This window comes from Molossus molossus, unplaced genomic scaffold (genome assembly GCF_014108415.1).
Source record: "Molossus molossus isolate mMolMol1 unplaced genomic scaffold, mMolMol1.p scaffold_m16_p_1, whole genome shotgun sequence".
Taxonomy (NCBI): Eukaryota; Metazoa; Chordata; class Mammalia; order Chiroptera; family Molossidae; genus Molossus; species Molossus molossus.
This window is the reverse complement of record NW_023425344.1, coordinates 210,735,855-210,756,382: the sequence shown is the minus strand read 5'-3', so window position 1 is coordinate 210,756,382 and position 20,528 is coordinate 210,735,855. Positions and strand designations below refer to the sequence as shown.

The following is a 20,528-nucleotide window of genomic DNA, read 5'->3' as shown; positions in this document are numbered from 1 at the left end:
TGTGTGGGAGGCAGCCACTCGATGTGTCCTTTTCACGTGGATGTTTCTCTCTCTCTTCCTCTCTCTCCTTCCCACTCTATCTGAACAAAAAATGGAAAAATGTCCTCTGGTGAGGATAAAAATAAATAAATAAATAAATAAATAAATAAATAAATAAATAAATAAATAAATAAATAAATAAAATGTAAAGAAAATTTGGGAGGCTCTAATCCAATATTAATATGGCTACATATTTATTTTACCATTGAGTCCATTATTCATTATCAAGAATAAACTGCCCCAATTAAATGATATATAAACAGGTAACTCTCAGAATATTTATTAAATGGATGATTTACAAGAAGGATGTTGTTGAATAAAGGTAAACATTTTCACTTCTAGTGAACATGAAACTTTTAAATGGGTAAGGTTTACATTGTTTTATTTTTTAAAAGAGTATCTGCCCCTTTGAGATTATATCATAGTATGGGAAGCACTGGTGAGATCAATGTCACCAGAAATTCCCAATGCACTGATTTCCCTGAGATTTTTCATCCGATGATTGTACTGCAACAGGTGAGCATCATTGACTGCAACCTTGAAGTGGTCAGATTCAACCAGCACTTGTATCTGAAATGGCACATACACAAAACTGTTAGAAATGCCCATTAATTTCAAAACCAGTCTGTCCTGAGTTCAGGGTGTCCATATTTCATCTTTATGATCATTTGTGGAACTGATCAAAGTCCTGAAAAAGTAACTTTACAGCAAAAATAAACTCCAGACTATTTAAAGATGTAAACAAAAAATGACAAAATTTTTAGAAGGGCCCTGGCTGGTTTGGTTCAGCAATTAGAATGTTGGCCCATGGACCAAAGAATCTCAGGTTTGATTCCCGGTCAAGGGCATGTACCTGGGTTGCAGGTTTGATCCCCAGGTTGGGGTCATGCAGGAGGCAATCAATCCATGTGTCTCTCTCACACTGATGTTTCTCTCTCTCTCCCTTCCACTCTATCTAAATGTCAATGGAAAAAATATCATCGGGTGAGGATTAATAACAACAACAAAATTTTTAGAAGGCATATAGTTGAAGCCACAAAGGAATAAATGATGTCTACATAAATATATGTGACTACATAAATAACATGTCTACATAAAAAGTTTTCATATGGCCTAAAGTGCCTAAAAGTAAAAATAAAAATAAACACTAAATTAGGAATTCCCTAATAGAGTGGCAAATGTTATGAAGAAGGATAATGATCACTTTTGGCAAGAGAAGGGAAAACATAGTCTCCCAGTAGTTAGTGGATGTTTAATCCTTACATCTTTTCAGAAGTAGCACTTTGGCAATATCTAAATTTTAAACAGGTATATTCTTTAAATAAAATTATTTGTCTAGAAAGCAAAGAAGAATAAGCAAAGTTAGTTTGGCGTTTTAATAAAATAAATAAAACCTTCCCAGGTTTTATTTGTAATATTTCCAAATTTCCATCAGTAGCGTACTGGTTGAGCCCAGCCGGTGTTGCTCGGTAGATTGAGCGTTGTCCCATGGACTGAGAGGTCCTGGTTTGATTCCCAGTCAGAGCACATGCCCAGGTTTCGGGCTCAATCCCCAGTAGGGGGCGTGCAGGAGACAGCTGATTGATGTTCCTCTCTCACACTGATGTTTTTATCTCTCCCTCTCTCTCTAAAAAATCAATAAAAACATATTTTAAAAAAATAGAGTACTGGCTGAATTATCACATATCTAAACAATGGAGTACTATTAACTATGTTCTGGTACTGAAAGATGTCCACCCAATGTAGAATATGGTCCCTATTTGTCTCTGCTCTTGAGGGGCTTATAGCCTCGCTGCTTTATTGCCCACTCTACAGTTAATCTAACCTAACCCTGTGAACCTGATAAATATGTGGTGAAGCAGGGCTTAAAAATACAAAGTGTATTGTATGTCATAAAAAATACTGGAAAGATATTCACCAAGTTGCAGCCTTCGGGACGTAAAGGATGGAGGACTTTTTAGTTAATTAAAAAATCTATACATTTTTCTTTTCATAAGCATGTATTAATTTTATAATTTAAAAATGTTAACTATGCTGTACACATGAAACTAATATAGTATTAAATGTCAACTGTAATTTATTTTTAAATTAAAAATTTTTTAATTAAAATTTTTTGTAGTTTTGATTGCCATGTCACTATGTATTTTAAGGAACTAAGTCTCCAACTGAGACATTCTGCCTTTTTTATTAAAGATGCTATTTTTTGCCCTGGCCGATTTGGCTCAGCGGTTAGAGCGTCGGCCTGCGGTCCAGAGAGGCCAGGGTTTGGTTCCCGCTAAGGGCATGTACCTTGGTTGCAGTTTGTCCCCAGCCCTAGTTGGGTTGTGCGGGTGGCAGCCACTTGATGTGTCCCTTTCACGTCGATGTTTCTCTCTCTCTCTCTCTGTTCCTCTCTCTCCCTCCCACTCTACGTGAACAAAAAAATGGAAAAACGTCCTTGGGTATGGATTTAAAAAAAAAAAAAGATGCTATTTTTCTCATTTCCAGAAAAGCTTAAACTCAGGGGTGGTAGTAGGATGGAGTTGGGGAGTCTGTTGCTCCTGGGCCCTGGGATGGGGAGGAGCTGGTTAGGTGTTCCAGGACAGCTGACCAAAATTCATTTTAAGTGCACCATGTTTTTAGAGTGATTTCCCCATGAGCAATATGCATTATCAATAAATAATAACAGCAATAACTTACTTTAAATGGCTTCCCACTTTCAAATGGGAAAACCATCTGTCTTTCTTCTTGTCCCCAGTTATTATTCATCTTTGAATTGCAAACAATGACTCTCTTGTTGTTTTCATTGAAACGTGGATTAAAGTGGAAGGCGACATCATTCCCTCTCTTGAAATCTAAAACAAGTCTGTTTAAACCAAAGACCAGAGTTAGTAAAATGATTCAAGCTGTGTATTTGTATCAAGTGAAGAACACATGATTTTCTAAAGAGCAAATCATTTGATAAGATACAGGAAAATCTTCTACACAGAAAACAAACCAGAGAATGGGTTCAAACTGGATACTAGGCCAAGTATTAGTAAAATACCAAAAGTAAACAAGACAGTATGTATTGAATTGTTTTGCTTCTGTCTTTGGTCACATCATTCTCTTCAGCTGTAATTCCCTCTTGACCCCTCTGCTCATGAAAACCCTTCAAGGTTTCCTTATAGAGGTCTGAGTCCCCTCTGAGGACATGTATGCTTTCCACTGCAGATGACAACGGTTACCTCCTTCCTGCTCTGCCCGGTTGCCTTTAATAGCGATTGATGGCAAGCCAGTCACATAAGTAAGAGATCAAATTCCTGGCTTCCTCCTAGTTAACCAAAAACCTAGGTCTAAAACAGAAAGAATGAGATTGCATAGTTAATGTTCAGTTTCCTGTTGCTGAGTCGTAAAACCATGACAGTAAATGTGTTGAACTTTCCCTGACGTGAAGTGGAATTAACGCAAGTGCTGGCTTAACTTTCTGACCCTGTTCCTTCTCCTTGGGCGTTAGTACAAATACAGCTCTCTGACTGCTGAAGTACTAACCCTATCCCCCAGTTTCTCAAAGTGTGCTCCATAGAGCACTAATGTTGGAATCAGCTAGTGCTCTTGTTTTAAAGCAGAATCTGCACTCCTGACCTACTAACGACAATTCCCTGGGTATTTGTTTTTATTTTATTTTATTTATTTATTTTTTAAATTTATCTTTATTGTTGAATGTATTACAGATGTTCCTCATTTTTACCCTACTGACCCCCCTCCTCCCCAGTCTCATCCCCCCTCCTGCCTTTCCCCACACTGTTGTCTGTATCCATTGGTTATGCATATAACAAATAAGTTCTTTGGTTTATCTTCCAACCCCCCAACCCCTTTCCTTTGAGGTTTGTCAGCCTAACAACCAATTTGTACTTCTTAACCCTTCACCCTTTTCACCCATCCCCCCAACCCCCCTCCATCTGGCAACCAACACAAAGTTCTCTGTATCTATGAGAATGTTTCTGCTCTGCTTGTTCATTTTGTTTGTAGATTCAAATGTCAATAGATATGTATTCATTGCCATTCTGTTTGTTCATATTTTTTATCTGTTTCTTCAAGAAGACCCTTCAACATTTCGTATAATAATGGTTTGGTAGTGATGAACTCCTTTAGCTTTTTCTTGTCTGGAAAACTCTTTATATGGCCATCAATTCTAAATGACAGCTTTGCAGGATAGAGTAATCTTGGTTGTAGGTTCTTGCTTTTCATCACTCTGAATATTTCTTGCCACTCCCTTCTGGCCTGCAAAGTTTCTTTTGAGAAATCAGCTGACAGTCTTATGGGAACTCCCTTGTAGGTAACTAACTGCTTTTCTCTTGCTGCTTTTAAGATTCTGTCTTTGTCTTGAACCTTTTGCATTTTGATGATGATGTGTCTTGGTGTGGGCCTCTTGGGGTTCACCTTGTTTGGGACTCTGTGCTTCCTGGACTTGTATGTCTGTTTCCTTCACCAAGTTAGGGAAGTTTTCTGCCATTATTGTTTCAAACAGGTTTTCGATTTCTTGTTCTCTTTCTTCTCCTCTGGCACCCCCAAGATGCAAATATTGAAATGCTTTAAGTTGTCCCAAAGGCTCCTTACACTAGCCTCATTTTTTGGGGGGATTTTTTTTTCTTTTTGCTGTTCTGATTGGGTGTTTTTTGCTTCCTTATATTCCAAATTGATGGTTTGCTTCTTGGCTTTACCTACTCTACTATTGAATCTGTGTAAATTATTCTTTATTTCAGTTAGTGCCTCCTTCATTTCTGACTGGTCCTTTTTTATGCTCTTGAGGCCCTCACTAAGTTCACTGAAGTTCTCACTAAGTTCATTGAGCATCCTTATAAGCAATATTTTGAACTCAGCATCTGTTAGGTTGCTTATCTCCATTTCGCTTAGTTCTTTTCCTGGGGTTTTGTTCTATGTTTTCATTTGGGACCTGTTTCTTTGTCTCCTCATTTTGGCTTCCTCCCTGTGTTTGTTTCTGTATATAACTTAACGAGAGGTATGGGGCTATCTGAGACCAGATGCTGCTTGTTTGAAAGAATTTAGGAAAACCTGAAGCAGGATCCAAGACAGGCCAATCCTATGGTAAAGCCACTGGCAACAGCTTGGGTGGGTCTGAAAGTTGGGTGGGGCGGGGCCTCAGGGAATCACCAGGGCGGGGCTACCAGTGTGAGCCAGGTTGCTGGAGTCCCAGATATGGCGACTGTCTGTTGCCCCAGGGAAGGGCTCACCAAAGGAACAAAGGCCTCTGACAGCACATTTGTCCCCGAGAAAGCCCACTCTCCAGCCCTCGCTCTAGTGCCAAACAACTCAGTTCTTCCCCATATGTCTCTGGTGCCTTTCAAGCTGCCTTCCCCATGCTGGAGCCTGGAGGGTGTGAGTCCGATAAGTCCGTGCGCGGGCCCTTTAAGAGGAGCTGCCTGGGGCTCCACAACCCTCAGCCTCAGTTCCCGCTGGTTTTTCCAGCCAGAAGTTATGGAGACTTCTCTTCCTGGCCCGGGAACCCTGAGCTGGGTGTTTAGTGTGGGACGGGGACCCTTCAGTCCTCAGGGAGGACCTTCCCAGCCGAGGTGTCCTCCTGATTTTTATCCGCCACACGTGGGTGTGGGACCAGCCCGTCCGCCTCCGCCCCTCCTACCAGTCTGGATGTGGCTGCTGCTTTAATTCCGTAGCTGTAGGACTTTCATTCAGTTTGATTTCATTCGGCTTGAATGATGGTTGTTCTGTAGTTTAGTGGTAACTTTGATGTGGTTGTGGGAGGACGGATACCGCGTTTCCTACGCCGCCATCTTGACTGGAAGTCCTCTCCCTGGGTATTTGGATTCACCCAGTAACAGACCCAACCACAAATGTATTTACAGGGAAAGGACCAAAATGGCAACAGAAATTGTATTTGACTAAATTTCCATTTGGCTGTATTTCCTCTGCAGGGAAAACTGTCGTCTCTACCGCCTTAAGCATTCTTTTTTCTTCTAATTCCTTCTATAGAATGTGTAGGACCAAGCAACACTCTCTCAGTTTGCTGTCACCTTGACCATTTCAACCAAATAAGTTTTTTTTTAAATCCTCACCTGAGGATATTTTTCTATTTATCTTCAGATAGAGTGGGAGGGAGAGAGGAAGGAAGAGAGAGAGAGAAACATTGGTGTGAGAGGGACACATCGACCGGCTGCCTCCCGCACGACCCCAACCAGGGCCGGGGACGAACAGCAACCGAGGTACGTGCCCTTGGCCAGAATCGAACCCGAGACTCATTGATCCGCAGGCCAATGCTCTATCACTGAGCCAAACTGGCCAGGGCCCAAATTAGTTTTGATCTGCCACTGTCTCAGTCTATATCTCTAGTGTAATTGGAGCTAAAGTTTCCAATACAATAACCCTAAATAAAGGCAAAGATACCAGTGTCGTTCTGTGTGAGAGGGGTTGGAGAAGGGGAGCAGAAATGAACACATTGTGAGTGCTGTGTTCACAGAATAAGGTGTACTGGGTTCTATGTTACGTTGGGAGGAAAAATGGATAAGAACATAGGCGGAGGATACATATGTTTCATAATTTGCTGTTTGATAAGCTTTACTATGCAGGGAAGTACTGTTTAGAGAAGCTGTATAGGCCCTATAGAAAGAAGAGTTGGCTTGGTATAGTGACAGCTATGGACTAGAGCCAGAAGGGGCTGGCTAGAGGTTGGAGCAAATGGGCTATTTGAATGTCAAAGAGTTAAATCAGAAGCCAGTCCATCTGGTAACAAAGGAGGTGGTGCCTGTTGCTTCACCAGGAGCAAGGTGACAGATACTCACAGAGACTGTTTGTGGATCCTTAAAGAAACCTGTGTACATAGGCTGGATTTGTATCCTTTGCATACTGTCTATAATACCAGAGCTTTAGTAGTACCACTGATATCAGGGTCAGGCATACTGGAGGGCTTCAGGATATCCTTAGCCTGTCTGTATTAATGTAAGCATAGCCAGGGGTGGTCACCAGAGCCAGGTGTCCCAGGGCAGCCATAAATCAGCACGGACTTTCCTAAAGTAGCTCAAAGTCTTACCCCATTCTAGCTCACCTCAATCAAACCAGTTCCCGTGGCAAGGTTTGACTTATTTTGACAAAGTCTTTAACTTGTAAAATCTTTTAAAACCCTTTAAGTAAGCAGCGACTACTCAGAAGACGGGAGGTCCCCATCCTGCCGTTTATCATCTGTAGACCAGGCCAACACTGTGGGACTCTGACTCTGCAGTCGCAGCCGGTGTGCAGACGGCCATGGCAGCCGAGCTCGAGCTGAGACTGCGCTGTGACCTGGCCTGTGTATGAGGACACAGTGGGATAATATTCGAGCTCTCAGAGCAACTCACCACCGTGTCCAGTGGGATCTTTGGTTTGGGAGCCTCATTTTTGATGGGCATCTAGACATAAAGCTCATGCTTGGTTTTTTAGACACTAAGGTTCAGAGGTGGAGGGATGGCCAAACAGGACATTACCAAGGTTCTATTTTTCTGTTCTTCCTCCTTGTCCCCACAATACAGAACTCTGTTGTATTCAGGTTTTGGGAGAAAAACAAGATTAAGCGAGAGAAAACTTGTCCCCAGGGTGGGAACATGTATTAAGTGATGGGATAATGCCATACTATGAAAGAGCCGAGACTAAATGGGTAGTTTTAGAAATTCTCTTACATTTCGAAATAGATCAGCCTCTATTCAAAAACCAATCAACATATATGTCCGACTTTTAAAGTTTGCTCTTTACCTGTTTGCATTGGGCTTTACTACGCCCATAATTGTCACCAGCATGCGAGGCATGACTCCTCCAGGGAAAGGCAGGTCATAAGGCACCGTCTGGGGATGAAAAGAAGATATGTGTATCAATAACGAGTCATGTTTTCTTGGGGAAGGAAAGAAAAAGATGTTGTTAAAGTTCAATCACTATTAATATGTGTGAATAACACACGACCCTAATTTAAGCCATCTGTCCAGGCTCCGGGGCCACCTTGCCCAGGGCCTAAAAGATAGGGCTCCTGCATGCACAGCTACTAATGGAGAATAAGCCATCAGTTAATTGGCGCCAAAGGCAGAACATCGTCCTTTTGGGAGCATGGCAGCTCTTATTACTAGGGCTAACCCACTCTATAACTCATTCACTCAGACTTTATTTTGAAAGGGCTTAAGCCAGACCTTGCAACCAACATTAACATTTCTGTGCCACTCTGAAGACCCTTGTCACCTAACATACTTCATCATGTCACATTCTTGGGCTTCTGGGTTCTCCTATGTTTTACTCAGAGCACCAGCGGAGTACTTAGTGTGTGGCAGATACTCCATATTTGTGGAATGAACACCTCCCAGTGAATACGTACATTTCCTAGTTCATTCCGTAAATACTTATGTTCCAGGTACTGTAGATACTCCCAAAGCTCCATCGCTGGCCTCTTCTTTTTTCCCTTTACAATCTTCCACCCTGGGTCCAACCATCATCCACATCTTTGATCTCTAGCCCTGATCTGTACTAGTCCTGTACTTCCTCCTTCTGGATTTGCTACTGGTGCTGCCAGTTCAAGAGGTATGAACTGGAATTGTCTCCCCTCCCCTACCGGTCCCCTTCCTGAGCTACCAGTCAGGGCTCACCCTTGACTGGTGCCCTAGTTGTCTCTTCTTGAAAAGCCAGTCATCTCTGACTCCTAAGACTTAACCAGCAGATCCTGGGGTTCTTCCTGTGCAATCTTTCCTCCAGCTGCCTCTCCCTGCCATTGTCTCCACATCCCCCTCCATCTGCAAGGAGCGAACCGTCTGTGGGCTTTCTCTGCACTTTCCTCTGAGCTGACCTCAAAGCAGATCAGATGCCACCTGTGCCATCTTCTACATAGTCCCGAAAGGGTCTGATCCCGGCCGTTACTGAACTCCTTCCTCACACCTGCTTATTTCCCGGCTGGACTGTGCGTCTGGAAGGGACAGGTCTATGTCTGAGATGTGTCTGGAGCCCTACAGAGTTAAGGTTTTGCACTTAGAATTTCTTTACGAAATGTGTTTTAACTTAAGTGAAAATTCATTCCCTGGATCACAAAATTATCTATAGAAGGTTTTTCAAAACTAGAAAAAGTGGCCATGAGCAGTGAGTTTAAAGCTTCAGGTGCCCCCAAGGTCCGCTGCAGGTGAGTGCCCAGAATCAGCTCCCAGCCAGAGCACTGCAAAGTGATGGCACCACAGACCCAGGCAGGTGCTGTGTTCTTCATTAGCTTTGTCCTAGTCACAATCAAGTACATGAAATGACTAACTCCATCTTACCAGTGGTCCAGCAGGGACACCAGTGGGGCCAGCACCAGGGTAGGCCCCAGGCCCACTTGGTTGTCCAGGGCTGGTTCCTGGTGCAGTTGGTCCGGGATAAGCAGGTGCTGTAGGACCAGGGTAGGCGCCAGGAGGTGCCTGTCCGGGGTAGGTGCCAGGAGGTGCCTGTCCAGGGTAGGCCCCAGGAGGTGCCTGTCCGGGGTAGGCCCCAGGAGGTGCCTGTCCGGGGTAGGCGCCAGGAGGTGCCTGTCCGGGGTATGCCCCAGGATAGGCAGCCCCAGGGTAGCCTCCTGGAGCAGCAGGCTGGTTTCCCCATGGACCAGGCCATCCTTGAGGGTTTGGGTTCCCAGACCCAGAAAGGGCATCATTAAGCTGTAAAGAAAGATATAAACAATTCTTGGATGAAAAACATTCACAAAAACAGAATTTTCAGGAAAACAAGAATAAGAGATCTACGAAGTGGAGGCATATGGGGAAGGCATGACATTCATATCTATGACACTCCCCCCCATTAAATCGTTTTGAATTCCAAAGACTAAAATTTGACTTTGGGCTTATATATTCTTCATCAGTATGTGTCTCCCATCATCTCATATTGTGGAGGGTTGCATTTTCGTAATTTGCTGAAATCAGAGCTATCCATCCTCTATGTAAAAAAACATATTTTCTAATTAACATGAGGAAAACAATCACAAAAATCAAGATGCTCGGACTGTACCACACTTTCCACTGCTCAGCTTGTTTCTCAGCTCTTGGTCCATGGAATCCACCCGCTTCTGTCCCAGGCCTTTTAGTAAAGGGGTTGTTCTTAGTGAGCCCCAGGCCTCTCTCTACCTGGCTTTCTCCCCAAATCTGTTGCTAGAAAAACAAGACTCCGGCCAACAAGCCCTCATTGGACAGGGGAGGCCAGAGAAAGGCACATGGTGTGAGAGCTAGAAGGGAAAGTCTGGTGTTAAAAACAAAACTCTTCACCTACAAGGGGTCAGAATGTAGGAAAACAGACATAAAACACTTACCGAAAAACTGTCTGCCATTTTCCTGAGAGGAGACAAAAAAGAAGATAAGTTACGATTTGATCTGAAAAGATTTCATGAGTTTCCATTTAAATTTAACATCACAGCCCTGGTCGGTTTGGCTTAGCGGTTAGAGCGTCGGCCCTCAGAACAAAGAGTCGCGGGTTCGATTCCAGTCAAGGGCACATGCCTTGGTTGCGGTTTATCCCCGGCCCTGGTCAGGGTTGTGCGGGAGGCAATGAGTCAATGTGTCCTTACGTCAATGTTTTTCTCTCTCTCCCCCTCTCTCTCCCTCCCACTCTATCTAAAAATAAAAGAAAAGATATCCTCAGGTGAGGATTTAAAAAAACAACAAATCAATAAATAAATTTAACATCACAAATAGTTTGTTGGGTAGTTCTAGTCAATTTGCAAGCATTCTTCTAGTACAAGCCAATCTATTTCCAAAATACGTTTAAATCAATAGCGTGGAACCACAAAGATGTCTCATCAAAGGGTGGGGTGCACTCCAGCTGGACACCAAACTCTCTTTAACACATGGCTTTAAACTGCAGTCACATTAGCTGGTGTTCTGAATGCTGGGAGCAAAGGGCCATACAATGCAGGAGACAGAAGAAGATTGAGAAAAAATGTTCTGCCCCTTTCCTAGGTAACAAGTGTGTACACAGCCCTGGTTTACCTTTGGTCCAACTTCCTTCCTGTGCTCTTTTCCCATCACCTCTTACAAAAGGTTCTGTGTGTTCATATCGCCTACCGCCGCTCCCCCACCCCCATGTTCACTGAGAGCGCCTTGACCTCTTCTGGGTCGTGGGAGGAAAGCAGAGCTGGTTGCCTCTTACTGAGATCTGAAAGACATGCCCCTCGGATGTAGTTCCTGCAGAATACCTGCCTGTCTGCACAGGTGCCGGCTCCTGTCTGGGTGTGAGGATGGATAGGCCAAGGCTTGTATGGTCGCAGGGTTCACAGGCCAGCAGGGATCATAAATGATCATGCTGTGAGCCAGACTGTGTGCCGTGGGCAGTCGCAAGCAGAACAATCCCTTCTCAGAGGGAGGTGTTGCTTGAGCTAAGCCTTGCGGGAGGGATGAGACCAGGATGTGGAGCAGGGAAGACGAAAGGAGGCCACAGCATGCTTGCTGGCTTAAAAAAGATACCTCTTGTTCCAAATGAAATAGTTGGCCATGTAACAAATTTGTTAAAAAAAAAAAAAAAAGTTGGCAATATGGAGGAAAATATTTTTGGGTAGGGCAAAGAGGGTGTGCCTTGCCCAAAGCTGCTTCAAGGGGTTGTCCTTACACATCATCCCTGCCCTCCCCTGATTGCCCAGGGTGTGATACCCGCTCCCACGCTCCCACGCTCCCACGCTCCCACGCTCCCACGCTCCCAGGCTGACACAGCGCTGAGGGGAGGACGGCAGCTTTGGGGAACTGAGCCCAGCTGAGTTTCTTGACTCAGGATCACCTGTGCTTTGGCCAAAATTACCAGGGCCCTAAACAGTCGGAATCTCTGTTTCCCTCGAGTTGCTCACTCATGATATTTACTCCATTATTTTAAGAAATGACAAGGGAGTCAACAAATGGTGACTACTTGATAGGTACTAACATGTAAAATACCATATTTTTTGGTAAAAACTCAAACAGACAGAGCTCCTCCTAGGACCCCAAGTGTGCTTCACTTATACACACGATCTTTCTTTTCCGCACCTCTCCGGTTCCTCTGGCCATTCTCAAACATGGTTGGAAACGGGTTATCACCGCTTCCACCTTCCACAGTGGAAACCGCTGCCAGTTGGGTGGGAGGCCCAGGGCTCTCCCAGGGCCCTGCTCACTGCATTTCTGTAGGACTTGACCTTGAAAAGGTTGGGTGCTCCTCTGCCTGCGCTTCCTTCCCTAACCGGCCGCCACTGCAGGGGAACTCGGGAGAAGAATTGTTACCGAAAAGGTAAAGAAAGGACATTTCTTAAGTCAAGAAAATAAAGCCTTTCTCATTTGAGATACTAGTAGAAAACAATCTGAAAGCTTAGTTATTTTGATTCCATAAAGTCTTCTTCCACTCCTGGGCAACGTGTCAAAGACGCAGCAATAACTTTATAAGTGTTTTCACTTCTTTTACATATCCCCATTATGTAAACGTTTATGCCTAACCTCAGCACCATCAACATTTCAGGTTAGATACTTTGTGTTCAGGGGGCTGCCCTATGCATTGTAGGATGTTTAGCAGCATCCCTGATTTCAGTGTAGTCAGTAACACGCCCCCCCACACCACCACCAATTGTGACAACCAAAAATATCTTCAGACATTGCCAGATGTCACTGGGGGAAGTGGGGAAAAGGCAAATCTGCCTGGTTGAGAATCATTGGTCTAGGCTAATTAGCATGTGGTTCCCTACATATGTCTACATACACAGGTCAATAAAAAACAAAGGTAGTTTCAATGACTAAAACTAGCTAAATCTGTGCCATTGGCGTCTTATTATCATAACTCCAATCAAACTAAGATGTGTTTAAAGGCTGATTACAACCAGAAATTTACATAAAACTGGCATTTATAAAATTTAACCTGTGTTCTTTTCAAAGTCTTTGCTCAAGCATATTCAGTTTATTTTCCAACACAGCCAAAACAATTGGAGAAACCAGGTAGATTTCACTCTGTGTTTCATATAACACCTTGGATGACAGTTTGGATTGTGTTTGATACATTAGACAAGCCAATCAGAATAATTACACCCTGCATTTGTGTGGTGCTCTGCAGCTTACAAGGCACTTTCACGTACCTTACCTATTTTGATCCTGATAATAATCTTATGAGAGTGACAGGGAAAAGTTAACATTCCCACTTTAGAGGTGAGGAAACTGAGGCTCAGAGAGCTGACATGGTGGCTCAAAGCCATTCTTTCATCAGCCAGCCAAGGACCAGGGTCCATGCAACCTGACTCCTAATGCAGGCTCATTCCACACCAATATATAAAACCTCACACTTTGACTCTGTAAGTGCTGTCCTTTGAAAGCGTTAATTACTTCATTTAGAAATGATCTAGCTTAGCTCTGATCGATTTGGCTCAGCGGTTAGAGCATCAGCCTGCAGACCAAAGAGTTGTGGGTTTGATTCTGGTCAAGGGCACATACCTCAGTTGGGGTTCGGTTCTGGCCCTAGTTGGGGTCTGGCAGGAGGCAACCAGTCAATGTCTCGCTCATATCAATGTTTCTCTCTCTCCCTCCTTCCCTCCCACTCTATCTGAAAATTCAATGGAAAATATCCTCGGGTGAAGATTAAAAAAATAGATAAAAATTAAAAAAAGAAGTGATCTAGCTTATTCATTCAGAACTGCATAACATGCTGAAATTGTAAACAAATTTAAAAAGAGACCATGTTTTTGTCAGAAAACTAGCTGGGTGATTCACTCAGTGTGCAAGGATGTTGAACACAATAATGCCATTCTGCACAGTCTCTTGGCTAATTATAAACACATTTCAACCAACATGTGTACTTTTCCAAAACTGGGTGTGCACTGTTTTGATTTTGTCAAGTCATAACCATCAGATCTCTTTTTTGAAAAGGGTTATAACCAATGCTCTTTTGAAATCAAGATTAACAACCTTAGAACTTAAAATAAATAAATAGATAGATAAAAACAAAACACATCTGTTTAGATAACTATCTTCCTTACTTCCCTGGAAAAATTATTTATTTATTTATATTTTTATTCTTATTTTTTAGATGAATAATTTCTATCTAGAGAGACAACCAATATATTTTTTTAAATCTTCCCCCTCTGTAGAATCTGTACATATGTGAACTCCGTTCTGGCATGTCCAGAATCAGAGAATTTTGAAGAATCAGAAAAGAAACATTCCATTAAAGACAAACAAAAAAAGACAGTGCATACTGCCAGGACTTCACATTTGGAAAAACCTACAGGAAGTAGTTTGGTTTGCTTTAGAATAAGGAATTGAAACATGAGTCTGAAGGTTGACCATTTGAATCATCTGTTAATTGTAGCTTTTCCCTGTAATAAAAAGTGGTATCCACACTACTATGTCATTCTAGGCTCACCTAGCAATTAATCCAGTTGCTGGGGCTCCTCAGAGCACTTCTGAAATTTCTCTTCACAAAGGACCCTGACCTTTACACAAGCCATAAGGGAAGTAGATCATGAGTATATTTCCTCAGAACCCCAAGGCACTGCCCACACTACTTTCCAAAGAACACAGGCCAGGTGGTCTACTTCCTGCCCTTGCTTAAACACAGAGCAGGGCTTGAGGAAAGTCTCACTTTCCAAAGCCAAATTCAGTGAGAATTGGTTGGAATAAAAAAACCTGGTCCTTTACTAGGATTTCTTTCTCATCATATTTCCTCAGCATCAAGGAAGGTAAAGTTACTTTATGCCTCTCAGTTACTGATTTTTTTCCCCTATGGAAAAGCCGATCATCAGTGGAGAGAACACATGATACTTTGGCAGCAGCAAATTGTAAGCCTACAGCAAGCGCTATCCTGGCAGGCTTACCACTCAGGATTTAATGAGAAGAACCAGTTCAGGCGCCAGACAAAATGTTACCTAGCTGTCCTCAGTAGGAGCCTGTGTTACAAACTGTCACAGGAAAGAGAGGCTATCTTTTAGATCAATTACATGGCTCTCACGAACATTCAAGGACATAATCAAATTTCTCCCCAGAATATGAAGTAAGTGCTGATTCTCAGTGTAACCCTCAACATTATGAATTTAGGAAGCAGCTCCAATCTCCCAAAGATCAAGGATGAGGCATAACCATCAAAGGAATGAGAAACTCTACTCAGGGGATTCAGTCAATATCTGAAAAGGAGACCATTGTGGAAAAATACATTTGTATCATTAAATTTTTACTTTTATGGAAACAGAATTTCTTAGTATGAAAGAGAAATGTTAAAACTTGAGGCAAATGAGTCAGAACTTTGGAAGTTGGTGAAAATTTGTTCTCTTGTTCTGTGCCCAAGTGGTCAATCTCTCTCTCTCTCTCTCTCTCTCTCTCTCTCTCTCTCTCTCTTTCTCAGAATTAACTGACCTGCCTTCCATTTCTTTCCCAAAATGCTGGAAACAGACTGGGTCACTGAGATCAAACCATTCTCATTGTCCAGCAACCCAACTCCCAAGAGTCACTTTACAAATATTCCACAGTATCTGGAACAGGAATCACTAACTTTAAGGGGCAGGACTGAAACCTAAGTCACAGCTTCCACCTATGTGTCCCCAATTCCCTCTCTCTCTCTCTCTCTCTCTCTCTCTCTCTCTCTCTCTCTCTCTCTCTCACACACACACACACACACACACACACACACACACCCGCTCAACTAGGGCTCTGCACATTCGGAACAACATTTCGCCACACCCAACACATCCTCAGCGCATTCTGAACATTTTGCCACACCCCACACAGCCTCAGCACAGATCTGGGATCGTTAAGGCTCAAATTAGCCAATCTAATCAGGGACGAGTCGCTGATTTGCACAAGTTTAGCATTTTCGGTCGTCACCAAGCCGGGTACATGCCCATTCAGGCCATGGGGCAGCGTCATTTTCTGTGGGCTCAGCATCCAGAGGGCAGCTGTACCCCTGACGCTGCTGGCTTGGTAGACGAATTTATTCGCACTCCTCAGCGAGATCAAGTGGCGGGCAGCCCAGTCCTGGGTCCCCAGTGCCGCCCTAGAGAGTCCCTGGGCTACACTCTGTGAGCTGGGTTAGCGGACCCAGTTCCTAACACCGAGCTTGAGCGCGTCCCGTCCCCACCCTCTCGCAGGCGGACCCAGTTGATTCCGAGGTGGTCCGGCAGCGGGAGGGCGGGACGCTCAGCCTCCCAGGGGCCGCGGAGGGTGCCCTGCGCCCACGCCCGACGCCCGCTGACACGCCCGTCCGCCCGGAGGAGGTGTACGTGAGTCCTAGTGAGACGTACTTACTCTCCCTGCGCCCGCTCTCCCGAGGGCTCCAGACGGTGCCCACAGCTCCGTTCAGGGCCACCCAGCTGTCCGCGCCCGCTGCCCAGGGCCCCGGGAAGCCAACCCCTCCCCAGGCTCCCCTCGAGCCCTCCAAAGGGGGCGGCGCGCGGAGCAGTTCCCCGGGCGCCCTCGCTCCTGCCCGGCCCGAGCAGCCAGCAGGCGGGTCCTCGTCCCCCGGTCCCGGTCCCGGTCCCGGTCCCGGTCCCGGTCCCGGTCCCGGCGCCCACCACTCACCCCGCTGCAAGGCACTGGCTCGCTTGCTCCGTGTGTGGCTCCTGGCGAGGCCGTTTTGTCCAGGACGGGGCGGCAGCTCTGCGCCTCAAATACTCGGGGCCGGCCCGCCTCTCCCAGGGCGGGGCCGACACCCCTGCACACCCAGCCTCTCCCCACGGAACTGGCTGGGCGAGCCCCGGTCCCCGGGGACAAAGGACATCCTCTGGACCCGGGAGACGGGGGTGGACCGTGAAGGGCAGCCCCGTCCGCAGCCCTCAGGCCCTGGAGAGTGGTCGGGGTCACCATCCGCCCCGTACTCCGACCGAGAGCCTGCGAAGCACGCAGTGTGCTTCTCCAGGGAGTTCTGCTTGCTGCTCGCTCTGACCGCGTTGACTTGTTTTTTGCCTGAATGGCAGGCACTCTCATTCCTTCTGCATTTACTTTACTTAACATTCTCTCAGCATCAAAGCCTTCCCCGAAGTGCGCAGTGACTTGCGTGGCGGGGAGGGAGCCCTGTCCAGTTTTCTGAGATGCCAGCGTGTTGCTGCCATGCTCTTGGCTTACTGAACGGCGGTGTGGGCACACCCTTTCAGACCGAGAGTGTTGCCCTTGCTCCCCACCGGCATCTTCGGCATCTACCCAATATTTGGTTTGTAGCAGGTTCTGAGGAAATAATTGTTTCACGAACGAATGAACGAATGAGTGAATGAATCAGTTCCTAGAAAATCTGTTTCCACAAAGATTGGGGAGAGTCCTGATGAAGGAGGGAACAATTAAATACAAAGTACCTTTGGTAAAGGCAAGAATAGGACATAGCTACTCCTCTAGGAAAGGTTGTTACAACAAATATCAGTGCTTGCAAGAGAGATTGTATTTAGTGTTTGGTATCATTTAACTGGATAACAGCTGAGTGAAATGGTTAAGGATGTCCAAGATAAAAAAGTTCAGACAATTAACTTGAAATGAATTAAAGACTTCAATGTAAGACCTGAAAACATAAAAATTTTAGACAAGTCCTGGCCGTGTAGCTCAGTTGATTGGAGTGTCGTTCCCATATACCAAGGTTGTGGGTTCGAACCCTGTTGGGGGCACATAGCCGATGAATGCATGGATAAGTGACAATATCTCTCTCTCTCTAAAAATCAATCAATAAAAATTTAGCCCTGGCCAGTTTGGCTCAGCTGTTCGAGTGTTCGCGGTGGACGAAAGAGTATCCATTTGATTCCGGCCAGGGCACAGGCGGGAGGCAACCAGTCTATGTGTCCCTCTCACACTGATGTTTTTCTCCATCTCCACCCCCAACTTTATTTTTGGGAAAAAAAAAAAAAATCCACGGCCCTGGCCGGTTTGGCTCAGCGGTTAGAACCTCAGCCTGCGGTCCAGAGGGACCGGGTTGGTTCCCGCTAAGGGCAGGTATCTTGGTTGCAGTTTGTCCCCGGCCTTGGTTGGGTTGTGCAGGTGGCAGCCACTCGATGTGTCCCTTTCACGTCGATGTTTCTTTCTCTCTCTCTCTCTCTCTCTCTCTCTCTCTCTCTGTCTCTCTCTCTCTCTTCCTCTCTTTCCCTCCCACTCTATCTGAACAAAAAAGTGGAAAAATGTCCTTGGGTGAGGATAAGAATGTCCTTGGGTGAGTGAAGATTAAATAAATAAATACAAATTTAAAAAGAAATTCCTAGAAGGAAACAGAGGGGAAAGCTCCTTGACATTGGTCTTAGCAATGTTTTTTTTTTTTTTGGATCTGATACCAAAGCACAAGCAACAAAGGCAAAAATAAAAAGTGGGACTACATCAAACTGGACAGCTGCACAGTGTGGGGGTCCAGAACAAGTCACCCCAAGATGTGCCTCTGTGATAAGCAAAGTGTTTTGAGCTAAAGGCAACTTTAGCTACAGGCTCAGGAGAAACTTCTACCCTCTACACCTCCTTAACTACCTAGAAGAATTTGAATTAGGGGCCTAGCCCATAAGAGATTATCAGTGATAACCTTTTCAACCCACCTATATGACAGTGCAAACTTTTATTAACTAAACAGCTGCTCTTATCATCCTGCAATGATCCTTTGAAGCTCCCAAGGTGTTACCTCATCTCTAGCTCAGGATGTCTTATACACCCCCACACCACCTTTTCATCTCTGAATCTGTCATGCACGTGGGTCTCAGACTCTCTCATGTATGCGGGGTTCCCATACATATGTGCGTATTAAATTTGGTTATTTTCTTTTGCTAATCTGTCTCATGTCTATTTGATTATTAGACCAGTCAGAAGAACCTTGAGGGTAGAGAAATTTTGTTCCTCTTCCACAATAACAAAAGAAACAATCAGTAAAATAAAAAGGCAACCTACAGAATGGGAAAAAAATATTTGCAAACCATATAGCTGCAAGGGGTTTACCTTCAAAATTCTAAGAAACCCATACAACATAATGGTAAAAATAATCCAATGTAAACATGGGCAAAGGACCTGAATAGGCATTTTTCCAAAGAAGACATACAAATTGCCAACAGGTATGTGAAAAGGTGCTCAACATCACTAATCATCAGGGAAATGCACATTACCTCACACGTGTCAGAATGGCTATTACAAGACAGACAAGACATAAATCTTGGCAAAGATGTGGAGAAAAGGAAACCCTATTCACTATTTGTGGTAATGTAAATTGGTACAGCCATTATGGAAAACACTAGGGAGGGGCCTCAAAAAGTTAAAAATAGAACTATTATATGACCCAGTGATCCTACTTCTGGGTTTATATTAGAAAGAATTAAAATCACTATCATGAAGAGATATCTGCACCATGCTTATTGCAGCATTATTCACAATAGCCAAGACATGGAAACAATATAAGTGTCTGTTGATGAATGAATGGATAAAGAAAACATACACACATTTTACTAGAAACTATGTGTATATTTAGATATATAGAACTATATCTAATGATCCACCTGTCTATAAGTAACTCTAAAAAATAAGACACGTTAATTAATGTTTTTAAAACACAGAAGCTGGAATTCTGTATTGCTACTAAGAAACCAGAAGGAAGCAAACATTTAAATTTGGACTTTCCCTCCTATGACCCTCCCCCTCGATCACCCCATCTTGGCCACATGGTCCCCCTAGCTGGTCTTCCTTGCACACAAGACTCACTCTCCACACCCATCCTTGCACAGGTATCTGGAACTCTGTTCTCCCTTATTTACCAACTCTCATCTCCTTCAAGTCTTTGCTTAAATGTCATCTTCTCCATGAATGTACTTTGTTACCACCCTGATTAAAATTGCAGCTCCAACCTTCCCCAGTTTCTCATGCTGCTGATCTCCCTTTACCCTGCTCGAATTCTCTCTCTTTTTTTTTTTTCCTCACCCGAGGACATTTTTGCATTTATCTTCAGATAGAGTGGGAGGGGGAGAGGGAAGAAGAGAGAGAGAGAAACATTAATGTGAGAGAGACACATCGACTGGTTGCCACCCACACGACCCCAACCAGGGTCGGGGACAAACTGCAACCAAGGTACATGCCCTTAGCAGGAACCAAACCCAGGACAATCTGGTCCACGGGCTGACACTCTAATCGGCCAGGGCTAATTTTTCTATTTTTCCATCATATTTATCAATTTCCAGCATGTTATGGACTTTACTTACTTCAACTGTTTGCTATGGGCTCCCCCGCCTTTCTCCCACTCCCCTCTCTGACCGCAGGGTTTTTTGCTTTGTTATTCACTGATGGATCCAAGTTGTGCAAGGTAGGCATTCAATATTTGCTAAATGAATAGATTTATGTAGTGTGGAAACTGGAGAAAAATCCTATGGCTGTTTGATATTATCATTTTCAGTGCTATCCCTCTAGTTAACTATTTAATGACCCTTACAAACGATTAAAATTTTTAAGCTCGCCCTGGCCAGTTTGGCTCAGCAGTTAGAGCGTCGGCCTGTGGTACAGAAAATTTTTAAGCTGGAAGAATTCAATGAATGGGTTACTATGTATATAAAAATTTTTAAAAAGTAATATCTTTGCCCTGGCCAGTTTGGCTCAGCCATTAGAGCATTGGCC

At 44.3% G+C, this 20,528-nt stretch overlaps 1 protein-coding gene across 1 annotated transcript; it reads right to left on the bottom strand.

Annotated features, from left to right (window-relative positions):
* Positions 1-303: 303 nt before the first annotated feature.
* Positions 304-16,614, bottom strand: LGALS3 (galectin 3). Its single transcript, XM_036266094.1, has 6 exons — positions 16,503-16,614; positions 10,307-10,328; positions 9,291-9,662; positions 7,759-7,847; positions 2,719-2,884; positions 304-609 (listed from the first exon to the last, which is right to left on the bottom strand). Exons 2-6 carry the CDS (start codon positions 10,322-10,324, stop codon positions 454-456), a joined length of 801 nt encoding a protein of 266 aa, XP_036121987.1. The 5' UTR covers positions 10,325-10,328; positions 16,503-16,614; the 3' UTR covers positions 304-453.
* Positions 16,615-20,528: the final 3,914 nt, after the last annotated feature.

Excerpts from the sequence above, each read along its gene's own strand:
- LGALS3 (XM_036266094.1), bottom strand. Across the intron at positions 7,848-9,290 it reads GTGTCCCTGCTGGACCACTG|ACGGTGCCTTATGACCTGCC; the intron begins GTAAGATGGAGT and ends TTTCATCCCCAG. Across the intron at positions 610-2,718 it reads AAAGTGGGAAGCCATTTAAA|ATACAAGTGCTGGTTGAATC; the intron begins GTAAGTTATTGC and ends GTGCCATTTCAG.